Below are 13,056 nucleotides of genomic sequence, written 5' to 3'. Positions count from 1 at the left end.
GGTTCTTTCCAAAGGTTGAATTTGTGTGAACCGGGTGGCTCTTCCCGATGATGGATGGCATGACAACCTTCTTAAGGGTTTGAGTCTGTTTTCTTTTTTTTTTTCTTTTTGTGTAAATAATAGCTAGTGAGTAGTGGTGCCTCAAGCAAAGCTTCACTTGGGCCTAACACATTTGCCTTTGATCCTATGGTCAAAAACAAATTGTTGTGTATAGGATGGTGGAAGTTGTGACCTCGAGACTCTTGTGTTGGCCGATAATCATCAAGTGGTTTTTCGGGACCATTGTGTTGCTCAAATCTTAGCTAAGGTCGTTGTGGGCCCCCGACTCTGTTTCTTTAGCAGTCCTATAGCTTGTGTGGTGAGAATTTGAATTGCAAGTCCAAGTCCTGTGTCATTAGTCTAGAACTTGCCCTGAATGTTTGTCTAGGCGAAATCCTAAGTGTAGTTTGACTTGAGAAGTGATTATAGGCTCTCCTTGATCCAAGTGATATCTTAAAACATCCATAGCCTACCAATGATAATATCCCTAGTCAACCCCTTTGAGCCATAGCCCTTTATCCTTCAAAAACCATGATACAAGCCTTTACCCGTTTTGAAATGACCCTATCTTGGCACCCAATCTTTCCTTAGCATATGGCAAAAGCATAAGTTTGGGGGGAGAGACGAGGAATGCAACCAAGTGGTAAAAGGTACAAAATGCAGAAAAGGAGAGGCAATGAAAAAGAAAGAAAATCAAAAAGTAAAAAAAAAAGAATGAGCAATATAGAAAAATGAAGGGATTGAATAAAAGTAAAGTGATGAAAGGCGTGGAAAGCCTAAAAAGGAGAAAAAGGTTTGAAATGAACAAGAAAGAGTGACAGTGTGTCTTGCTAACCCCTAAGAAAGAAGCAAATGACTTAAAAAGTCAAGAGAATGTGTGCCAAAAATGAAGCAAATGAAGTGCTAAAGGGAAGATGGAACCTACTTAGACCAAATATTTCCTACCCTGAACCAAAAGACTTCACTATATCTCCACAAAAGCCCTATATGATCTTGAGTTGAATGAAGCTTACATTAGTGGTGACTCACATAAGGGGCAAGCTTATGGTACTTAGAGCTGGACTTGTGACCTTTCTTTGAGAGAGAAGAGTGTGTTTCCATTATCCTCGTTCTGAGTGCTACAATCTAAAAGTGACGTTTTCTTAGGGAGAGTTGAGGATGTGTGAGTTTGGGTTCCACAATGGCCAAGGTAGTAGAAAGAGTTTCTTCGGTGAGTCGAGTCAATCCTTGATGCTCTTGTGTCGCACTAAAACCATGGTGTTTAAAAGGTTGAATGTTGTCAATGACTCATTTGATTTGAGGGCAATTGTTAGTCCCAATTGATGCTAGATGAGGTCACTTTAGGTCAGCTGAATTTTCTTGGTTTTACTCTTAAGAGGTGGGTCTTATTTTGTTTGCTTGAGGACAAGCAAAAGCTTAAGTTTGGGGGAGTTGATAACTAGGGATTCTAGTTCATTTTACACTCCTTTTTACTTGAGTTTTGATTAAAAATATATACAAAATAGTCCCAAAGGCTTACATGTCGTACTTGTTTGCAGGGTTTGGTCAAAAAGGTGACAATTAGTCAAAACCAGCTCGAAAAGGAGTGAAACATGCACAAGTACCAAGGACAAGTCCAAGCACAGTTGAAACAGATCCACTGCGGCCACAATCCATTTTGTGCGTTCCGCAGTGATGAGATTTAGAGAGGTGCAGTTTTTGGTAACTCAAGCACTGCGGCGGCAAACCATTTTGTGCGGACCGCAGTAGCCTCACCGCGGCCACAAAGCATTTTATGCGGTCCGCGGAGATGAGATTCAGAGAGTTATGAAAAATGGAGATTGAAGCCAGCGCGGTCCGCAAGTCATTTTGTGCGGACCTCATTGAAGCCACCGCGGCCGTGGTGCATTTTGTACGGCCCGCGGTGGCCAGATTCAGAGAATGCAGAATCAAGCCAAAAAGCCTCAGCGCGGTCCGCGGTGCATTTTGTGCAGATCGCATTACCTCGTCAGGAGTATTTTTTTCCAGAAAATTCGGCCTAGTATAAATACTTTCTTTTCACATTTTTAGGTCATCTTTTGTAATCTGACTTTGAGGAGAGCACGTGAACGACTCTTTTGTTCCATTTTGAGTAATTTGTAGCTACATTTACGCTGAATCTTCATTATCTTAGTTTGTAATTAAATATTATGGGTATTCTTCATCTAATTTCTTGTTTTCTTCCATAATTATGAGTAGCTAGACCCATTAGCTAGGGTTGTGGCTCAACCCTAGTGTGGGTATTTGATGGGACTTGTGTTTTAATGCTTAGATGTTTATGGGTGGTTGATATTTGGACTGATTTGTGTTTTGTATGTTGGATTAGTGGTTGCAAACACTAATTTGTGCCTAAGTGACTTAGGCTCTTCTTGAGAAAGAGAGCTTAAGTCTAGGAAATCAGTCCAACAAGAAATTGGGGCGTACTCAAGAGATTGATAGCCCCAATTAAAGGGTTATATCTAGAGATAGTAATACCCGACTTGAGCCTACATTGCTTGCTTAATTTCGACACCCAACTGGTCTTGAGAAAGTCAATTCGGGCAAAGTCACTCAAGCTACCTAGAGGTATAGAGTGAGTAGCGTCGTGCAAATGGCTATATCGCGATCCCAAACATAACATCTTTGCTTTAAACTTAGGAACCCGTCAAGTATTCACCTAGGGGGAAGTCACTTCCCTAGTACCTCGTTACCTATTAGACAACCCTTTAGCAAGTATTCTTAGTTAAATTTAGCATCTCATAGTATGAACAAATAGAAGTAATCAAAAGAACAACTATGATTGGAAGTGTAATTAAGAGCATTACACATTGCTAGTTTAGATAGGAAACCAATTCCCAAATCTAGCTCCCTGTGGATTCGATCCCGACCTATTCGGGTAAAAGCTGCATCGACCGCTCTCGCCGCTCTATAGTGGTGCAGGGTTGGCATCGATCAGTCAGCACCTTGAGATTGAGGTTTCTATATCCCGCGAGACGGAGATGGGGACTCCATTCCTACAGGTTCTGGATATAGCTCAAAGGACCGAGCGTACCCGCAACCACAGCAGAGAATTTGCGCCGTCAAGCGGCGTTGGCACTTTGGTGGATTCAGTGGTGCCTCGTCTGGGGGCAGGGGTTAGTTCATGAGGGGCCAGCCTAGCAGGCTGTCACGACCCGGATTTTCCCACCATCGGGAGTCGTGATGGGCGCCTACTAACGGAGCTAGGCAAGCCAAACATTTAAATATTCCCTGATAACACCTCAACAATATAAATATTACGAGTCATTTAAATAAAAGCGGAAGTCTTAAAAGCATAGATAAATGAAAACCAAAAATGCGGAAGTTTAACATTTCTCTACCGTCGCTAACTCACGAACTACTAAGGAGTGCTAAAAACAAGTCTGAATAGAAATACATCAATGTTTGTCTCGGTACAATGAAAACAAACTAAAACATAGAAAGGGACTCCGGCCTGCGAACGCCAGCTAGGCTACCTCGTAAGTCCCTGGACTGATGTCGGCTCCCAATCCACTACTGTTGTGGTCCAAAAGCTGCTCCGGTACCGTGATCTGTGCAAAAGAGCACAGAAGTGTAGCATCAGCACAACCGACCCCATGTGCTGGTAAGTGCCTGGCCTAACCCCGGCGAAGTAGTGATGAGGCTAGACAGGACTACCAAAACAACCTGTGCAGTTCAATATACGTATATGCAATAAAAGGAAAGAACACAGAAATCAAACAGTTAAGAGGGAGGGGAGCAAGCTATGGGGGAAGTACAGCCCGAATGTAAAGTCAGCAATTTAAGCAAGAAACCGTACAATAACAGTAATTAATGAGAGCAGGAAAATTAACAATTGCACGGCATCAACCTTCGTGCTTTTACTCTCATTCTCACCAAGAGCAATCAAATAAAGTGCACGGCATCACCCTTCGTGCTTTTCCTCACATAACTCTCACATCATGGCACGGAATTTTCCTTCGTGCAAATATCATCAAAACATGGCACGGAATGACCCTTCGTGCAAGTATAATCAAACATGGCACGGAATGACCCTTCGTGCAAATATAATCAAACATGGCACGGAATGACCCTTAGTGCAAATATAATCAAACATGGCACGGAATGACCCTTCGTGCATTATCACTCTTCCCCACCCAAACAGTAGTCACAACCAAACGGGGCGAGGGGATAACAGATAATAAGAAGTGTCCCGGCAAGGGAAATACACAATTAAACAGCTATATCCCGGCAAGGGAGCAACAACAATAACTTTCATATCCCGGCAAGGGAGATAATCAATATACTCAAACCATCCCGGCAAGGGATTAATCATATCTCTTTCTATTTCTTTCATTTCTTACTCAATAGTCTTTTTGTCGTTCGAGCCAACACTCCAAAGAATTTACAATTCATAATTAATCCTCATACTCTTCACATTGCATAGAATTCATCAATTAACATGGAAGAGTCATAACAACATCAGAATAAGTACAAACAAGGACCCACGGTCATGCTAGACACCGGTGTATGGATACTCGTCACCATGCCTATACACCGTACTCCACATTTAGCAATTAGCAAACAACACTCTAATCCTATTCCCTCAAGCCAAAGTTAGATCAAACACTTACCTCGAATGCTCCAAACTCAACTCAATCCTCTAGTATAGCTTTAACCCTCGAATTCACCACCAACCCGCTCGAATCTAATCACAAATTACTTGAATGTATTAACAAATGCTACTTGAATCAATTTGAATGCATGAAAATGAATTTCCCAAAGTTTGTTCAAAAATTTCCAAAATGCTCCCGGGCCCACGTGGTCAAAACCCGAGGTTCGAACCAAAATCCGATTACCCATTCCCCCATGAATTCAGATATATAAGTTATTTTGGAATCGGACCTCAAATTGAGGTCTAAAACCCCAAAATTTAGGAACCCTAGTTCTACCCTAAATTCCTAAATTCCCCCATTAAAATCCTTGGTTTGAAGTTGAAATTATGTTTAAGGATGTTAAGGAGTATAGAAAATCAGTTAGAAATCACTTACCAATCATTTTGAAGAAGTAGAATCGTTTGGCAAATCGCCTCTTATGTTTTGGGTTTTGAAAAAGTAAAAAATGACTGAAAATCCCGACTTTATATACTGTACTGAAGACCCGGCGCGGACCGCACAAAAATGCCCCACGACCGCGCCGAGGAAGGGTGGGGAAACCACTCTCTGAACCTACCCAGCGCAGACCGCACTGATTTGGTGCGCGGCCGCGCTGGTTGAATGAAATCCCAAGGCCTCTCTCTGAATCTTCCAGCGCGGACCGTGCTGATATGGCACGCGGTCGCGCTGGTCGAATTGGGAGTCATCGGCCCTCTGAACCCAGCCATGCGGACCGCGCAAAAGTGCACCGCGGCCGCGCGGCTGCCAGCGCGGACCGCGCGGAAATGACCGCGGCCGCGCTGGGGGCCTGCAACACCTGGACCTGCAACCTGATACTTTTAAGTCTAAGACCTCCCGGGACCTACTCAAAACTCACCCGAGCCCTCGGGGCTCCAAACCGAACATACATAAAATCTCAAAAACATACTCCGGACTCATTCGTGCGATCAAATCGCCCAATTAACATCATGAATCATCAATTTGGGTCTCAATACCCATGAATTTCTTTCCAATTCCCATAAAACATTAAGTTAAGCTTTTCTAGCTCAACACACGTCAAATGACATCCAAATCTAACCAAACTTTACAGCAATTGCTTAAATCATATTTAGAACTTGTGCCGGGCGTCGGAACCAAAATACGAACCCAACAGCACAGTCTTCTAAACAAATAACACCTTCCAATTCTTTAATTATTTTCAGAAAAAAATTTCACACAACAATTCGTTTCTCGGACTTAGGACCTTGGAATTTGATTCCAGGCACACACCAAGTCCCAAAATTTCCTACGGACCCTCCGGGACTGTCGAATCACGAGTCCGGGTCCGTTTGCCCAAAACGTTGACCAAAGTCAAACTTAATCAATTTAAAACATCAAATTTATTATCTTTCTCACAAATTCACATTTAAACTTTCCGGTTACGCGCTCGAACTGCGCACACAAGTCGAGGCAACCCCCAAGTGAGGTTTTCACGGCCTCGGAAGTACAAGGTGAGTGGGAAATACGGTGATGACCCTTTGGGTCGTCACACAGGCCCATGAATTCAGCACCACCGCCTTCTCGGAGTGCTCCAGCACGACCCTACTTCGCTATTATTCCATAAAGTAATTACCGTCCTCTAGCTATTTGGGGTTCCTCCAGTAAGTATTCAGACTATAAGGGTCAGACTCCTAGCCAGTAGTTCACCATTTAGAGAGGTTGTTTTGAGTGCCGGGAGTTGAGCCATGTGAAGAGGTTTTGTCCCAGGCTTCGGGGCATGGCAGTACAGTAGGACTATCGGCCCATGATAACCGCACTAGCTACCGCGCTGCTTGGCCGTCCAACCAGAGGCGGAGGATAGGTGGGTAAGGGTCACCCTAGAGGTAGAGGCCAGTAAGGTGGCGCTCCGACTAGATTCTATGCTTTCCTAGCCAGGCTAGAAATAGTTGCCTCTGATGTATTCATCACTGGTGCTATTTTTGTCTGCCATAGGGATGTTTCGGTAATATTTGATCCAGGATCTACTTATTCCTATGTCACGACCCAAATCAAAGGGCCGCGACGGGCACCCGGTGCCTTACTCAACCGAGTACCAACATAACGTGTCCTTCTTATCATACTATCATGCGTAAATGGGCCAAAAGGTCGTCTTAAGATAAATAGAATAAAACATTAGGGAAAACTCGACATAGGACGACCCAACATGATATACAAACTTATACATGTGACATACGGGCCTATAAGGACATGACCATTTGTACACTTAAAATGTATGCTGACAAGGACTTACCAGCATCCATATACATGACATCTGTGTACAAGCCTCTAAGAGTACATAAACGTCATAAGGGTTGGTATAGGGCCCCTCCATACTAATCAATACATGTCTAAGGCATACTGACCAAATAGACAACTCCGGAGCAAGTGGAGTGCACCAACACCTTCCGATGAGTTGATAGCCTACTAAGAGGACCGTCAACTTATCTATCGGGACCTGCGGGCATGAAATGTAGAGTCCCCTGGTAAAAGGGAAGTCAGTGCGAATAAAGTACCGAGTATGTAAGGCTAGAAAGCATAAATAAGAACAATAATGTAAAGAGAGATAGAAAAGATACAACCTGTAACATCTGAGTACCTTTAAGGGCTACTGACATGAAATGCATGATACATATATATAAATAAGCTTTTAAAAACATTCGCCTCTATGGACATCATCATATCGTACTCGCCCGTAATAGGCTCGGTAAAAACGTACCTGGCCATCATCAGGCTCGGTATAATTGTACCTGGCCACATGGAGCTCAGTAAAACCCAACTGATCAGTGATTGCACAATAGGTGTCGTACTCAACCGACTATAGCGTGGCTCGGTAGAGTAAAATAGATACATACATACATATATATATATATATACATACATACATACATACATATATATATATATAATGCATGTTGGACACATTGGAATCATGTTCTAAACCTTTCGGAGTGACGTAGGATCGTTGCACCTTCAATTAACGTTATGGACATCCATACCATCAATATGTACCTCAATAGGATTCAATGATCATACATACATGCTTATAATAACTTTATAAGGAAAGAACAACATGGACAATCTTAGTTGCTAGGAATAAATCCAATATGAAATAGCATATCGTTTACGTTTATTTCACTTTAGATCATGCCAAAAGAAAGAATGAAATGCCTTAACATACCTGTATGATCTCTTCCTTATTCGTCAACCAAGCTCAACACAACTTCTTGCATCTATAACAAGTGAAATGATATTGTCGTCAACATATAATGTCGTACCACCGTATTTGGCCAGTCGTATAGCTTATGAAAAATTGGGCAGCAACTCCCCTGTTTTTACTACATCCCAAACACCGCTGAGGGTCATCAATAGCCCAACAATAACCAACAATAGCAACAACAACAATATAATCCAATATGAGCTTCTCCGATTATCTTAACAACATTTTGAGCGGCATGCTCGTTTTTACTAATAACAAAACATAAATTGAATCCAACTCTTATTCCATAAATTGGTTAACAACCTTTAGAACATCATATTTATATGTACTATATGATTCCTAGTTTATAACATCCACAAAATGACTTCCAAAACAGCCCAATACACCTAGCACCCTAACTTTTATTGTCAATGACTTGCGTTTCACGTTTTCTTCTTCAATAAACTTAGTTAACACCTAGAAAATCTTAACAACAGCAGCCACAACATTATCAAATTATTTCTCATAATTTCCAGCCACCAGAAACCATATATGTGGCCAAAAAATAGTCCTGCCAAAAAGATAACCATGTCGCATGTTCTTTCAAGTGCTATCTTATGGGTTTTCACTCAAACAACACAACCAACAAAAGATTAACCTTAGGAACCATCAAGAAGATATTATACATACCTTGGACAGCAACTTTAACTCGAAATCCCATCTCATCTTAGCTCACAATAGCCCTCAATCACACCACAACATCATAGAAGCATTCTCTTGTAGTCTTTAACATTTTTGATAATGATTGAGTTGATCTCCCTTGAGTTTGGCTCTTGGGATCTTGGAATATGTTAGAGAGGTTTTTGGAGATATTTTGTATGAATTTTGGGCGATAAATGACCGGAAATTGAGGCTGAAACATCTTTTAAAAGAAGTAAGGTCGGTGGCCGTCTCAAGTGGGTACCAACAGGAGCTGATTGCGCAGTCTTGCAAAAATACAAATATCTCTCTACTCCAATATCATATCGATGAACGGTTTAATGATTTGGAAACTAGACACGTATATCTTCAATTTGATGGGTAGATCAGCTCATAAATCCAAGTACATTGAGAGAAACGCTCAGTAATATTAGACCTAAATTTTCAGTAAAATAATGAACGTAACTTGCAATAACTTTTTTCGACTTTTGTTTCATAACTTGCTTGGCTTCGAAACTTAACACGACTAAAATACCTCATAAAATTACCTTCTTATCATCTTAATCACCCTAGTCTCACCCCACGGGTTATAACATTCCCAACTTGCCGAGTTTCGACGGAACTTATTTTCTTCGATTCGGTTAGCTTCTTAACTTTCCAACCCTAACGATACTCCTTAAAACTTGTTTTAATCCATCATTATCTTTGTAAAGGTCCTTCAATTCTTTGACTCATATTGATTTGCTTAAGATGAATTCTAACTTGACAGTTCGGGGTGTTACATCCTATGTCTCTTCTCTATTTTCTCCTTATCTAGATGTATCTCGTGAGTCCTTGGGTGTTCCTGTATATTTTTCCACGCCAGTGGGTGATTCTGTTGTTGTGGATTGCGTCTACCGGTCCTGTGTAGTGACTTTCTATGGTTATGAGACCAGAGTTGATCTACTATTGCTCGATATGATATATTTTGAGGTTATCCTGGGCATGGACTGGTTGTCTCCGTACCATGCCATTCTCGATTGCCATGCCAAGACTATTACCTTGGTGATGCCTGAGTCTCCTAGATTAGAGTGGAGGGGTTCATCTATTAGTATTTCCAGTAGGGTTAATTCTTTCTCGAAGGCTCGACATATGGTCGAGAAGGGTTGTTTGGCGTATCTGGCCTTTGTTCAGGATACTTTTGCAGAGACTCCCTTGATAGATTCAATGCTGGTGGTATGGGAGGTTTCTAATGTATTTCCTGTGGATCTACCGGGTATGGCACCGGATCAAGATATATATTTCGGCATTGATTTGGTGTCGGGTACCCGGCCTATCTCTACTTTGCCTTATCGCATGGCTCTAAAGGAGTTGAGGGAGTTGAAGGAGAAGCTTCAGAAATTGCTTGAGAAGGGGTTCATCAGGCCAACGTGTCACCTTAGGGCGCACCGGTATTATTTGTGAAGAAGAAGGAAGGGAGTATGCGGATGTGAATTGATTACCGCCAGCTAAAAAAAGTCAACATCAAGAATAAGTGCACGTTATCGCGCATTGATGATTTTTTTGATCAGCTACATGGTGCTAGAGTGTTTTCAAAGATCGACTTGAGATCTAGGTATCAACAGATGAAGATTCGTGCTTCAGATATTTCGAAGACGGCTTTCCGGACTAGATATGGACACTATGAGTTTCTAGTGATGTCTTTCGGCTTGACTAATGCCCTGGCGGCATTTATGGATTTGATGAATCGAGTGTTCAGACCATATCTTTACTCATTTCTCATGGTCTTTGTTGATGACATATTGATATACTCGCGTAGTATGAAGGAGCACGAGCAACATTTGAGGTTAGTGATTCAGACCTTGTGGGAACAAAAGTTATATGCTACGTTCTCCAAGTGCGGGTTCTGGTTAGATTCGTGGCTTTCTTGGGGCATGGTGTATCAGGTGAGGGTATTAAGGTGGATCCTAGGAAGATCGAGGCAGTTCAGAGTTGGACTTGTCCTACCACAGCAACCGAGATCAAGAGTTTCTTAGGTTTAGCAGCTTATTATAGCCGATTTATGGAGGGTTTCTCGTCTATTGCAGCTTCATTGACTAGATTTACCCAGAAGGGTGCTCAGTTCAAATGGTTCGATGATTGCAAGGAGAGATTTTAGAATCTCAAGACCACATTGACTACAGTACCGGTGTTGGTTTTTCCCTCCGGTTCGGGGGTGTATACTATGTATTGCGATGCTTCACACATTGGTTTGGGTTGTGTGTTGATGCAGGAGGGGCAAGTTATTTCATATGCTTCACGTCATCTGAAGCCCCACGAGAAGAATTACCTGTGCACAACTTGGAGTTGGCTGCGATAGTTCATGTCTTCAAGATTTGGAGGCATTATCTTTAAGCAGTGTCCTGCTAGGTTTGCACGAATCACCACAGTTTACAACATTTGTTTAAGAAGAGGGATATTAATCTGAGCCAATGCAGGTGGCTTGAGTTACTGAAGGATTATGATATTACCATCCTCTATCACCCAAGCAAGGAGAAGGTGGTCGCAGATGCCTTGAGCAGAAAGGCCGAGAGTATGGGTAGTTTGGCATCCATTTTAGTGGAGGAAAGGCTATTGGCTTTGGAAATCCAGTCCTTAGCTAATCGACTTGTGAGTTTGGATATTTTACAGCCTAGTCGAGTTCTTACGTGTGTTGTGGCTCAGTCTTCTTTATTTGAGTGGATCAAAGCTCGTCAGTATGATGATCCACACTTTATGGTCCTTAAAGAGATGGTGCTATGGGGTGATGCCAAGGAGGTTAATATCGGTGATGATGGTGTTCTGTGGCTCCAGGGTCGCTTATGTGTTCGTAATGTAGAAGGTCTGAGGTAGACAATTCTAGAGGAGGCACACAGTTCGCGTTATTCTATTCATCCAGGTGCCACAAAGATGTATCATGAACTGTGGCAACATTACTGGTGGAGGAGGATGAAGAATGACATAGTTGAGTATATTTCTAGATGTCTGAATTACCATAAGGTTAAATACGAGTACCGGAGGCCAGGTGGCCTACTTCAGCAAATGGTTATACCAGAGTAGAAGTAGGAGTGCATCACTATGGATTTCATGGTTGGTTTGTCGCGGACGTTGAGGAAATTCGATGTTGCTTGGGTCATTGTCGACACACTAACCGAGTCTACACACTTTATTTTGGTGATGACTACTTACAATTCAGAGAGGTTGGCCCAAATTTATATTTAGAAGATTGTTTGGTTGCATGGCGTGCCTATTTCCATCATTTTGGATAGAGGCACTCAGTTCACTTCACATTTCTGGAGAGTTGTACAGAGGGAGTTGGGTACCCGAATAGAGCTCAGCACGACCTTTCATCCATAGATCGACGGGTAGTCAGAGCAGACAATTCAGATTCTGGAGGATATGCTCAGAGCGTGTGTGATTGACTTCGGAGGGTAGAGGGATCGATTCTTACCGTTGGTCGGGTTTTCTTATAACAACAGCTATCAGTCCAGCATTGAGATGGCTCAATTTGAGGCTTTCTATGGTCCTCGGTATCGTTCCCCCATCGGTTGGTTTGAGCCCAGCGAGGCTAGGTTATATGGTACTGATTTGGTAATTGATGCCTTGGATAAGGTAAAGTTGATTCAGGAGCGACTTCGCATAGCTCAGTCCAGATAGAAGAGTTACACAGATCAGAAGGTGTGTGATTTGTCATTTATGGTGGGCGAGAAGGTTTTCTTGAAAGTCTCACCAATGAAGGGTATCATGAGGTTCGGAAATAGGGGCAAGATAAGTCCAAAGTTCATCAGTCTGTTTGAGGTGTTGGAGCGAGTTGGAGAGGCTGCATACAGGCTTGTTATGCCTCCTAGACTATCGGGATTTCATTCGATGCTCAACGTGTCTATACTCCGGAGGTACCATGCTGACAGGTCACATGTGTTAGATTACAGTACAGTGCAGCTTGATGAGAGCTTGGGTTATGAGGAGGATCCAGTTGCCGTTATTGACATGAAGGTTCGCAAGTTGAGGTCTAAAAGGATTTCAACAGTGAAGGTCTAGTGGAAGGGTCAACCAGTCGAGGAGGCGACCTAAGAGACCGAGGACATGCGGAGTAGATATCCACGCTTATTCGGCACTTCAGGTATGATTCTAGACTCCTTCGAGGACAAACGTTTGTTTAAGAGGTGGAGAATGTAACAACTAGACCGATCGTATTACTTTCTAGATCCACGTTCCCCTATTTAAGACTTCCCGTATGTGTTTTTACTATTTTATTACTTGCGGGGATGGTTGGTTTTGTTTTGGAAGGGTTCGAGTTGAATTCGAAATACTTAGTTCCATAATAGTGGCCTAAGGTGGCCAAGTTTGACTCGAGTCAACATCTTTAGTAGACGTCCTCGGAATCAGGATTTGAAGGTTACAATAGGTTCGTATGATGATTTTGGACTTGTGCATATGTTCGGATCGAGTTTCGGGTGG

At 42.4% G+C, this 13,056-nt stretch overlaps 1 protein-coding gene across 1 annotated transcript; it reads left to right on the top strand.

Annotated features, from left to right (window-relative positions):
* The first annotated feature begins 12,294 nt into the window (after window positions 1-12,294).
* LOC109238664 lies at window positions 12,295-12,636 on the top strand. The gene has a single exon (XM_019405150.1). It carries the CDS (start codon window positions 12,295-12,297, stop codon window positions 12,634-12,636), a length of 342 nt encoding a protein of 113 aa, XP_019260695.1.
* The last annotated feature ends 420 nt before the right edge of the window (window positions 12,637-13,056 follow it).

Source organism: Nicotiana attenuata, unplaced genomic scaffold (genome assembly GCF_001879085.1).
Source record: "Nicotiana attenuata strain UT unplaced genomic scaffold, NIATTr2, whole genome shotgun sequence".
NCBI classification, from domain to species: domain Eukaryota; kingdom Viridiplantae; phylum Streptophyta; class Magnoliopsida; order Solanales; family Solanaceae; genus Nicotiana; species Nicotiana attenuata.
The sequence above is the reverse complement of the archived record's forward strand: the minus strand, read 5'-3'. Positions and strand labels throughout refer to the sequence as shown.

Excerpts from the sequence above, each read along its gene's own strand:
- LOC109238664 (XM_019405150.1), top strand. The coding sequence starts at position 12,295 with ATGGTGGGCGAGAAGGTTTTCTTGAAAGTCTCACCAATGAAGGGTATC.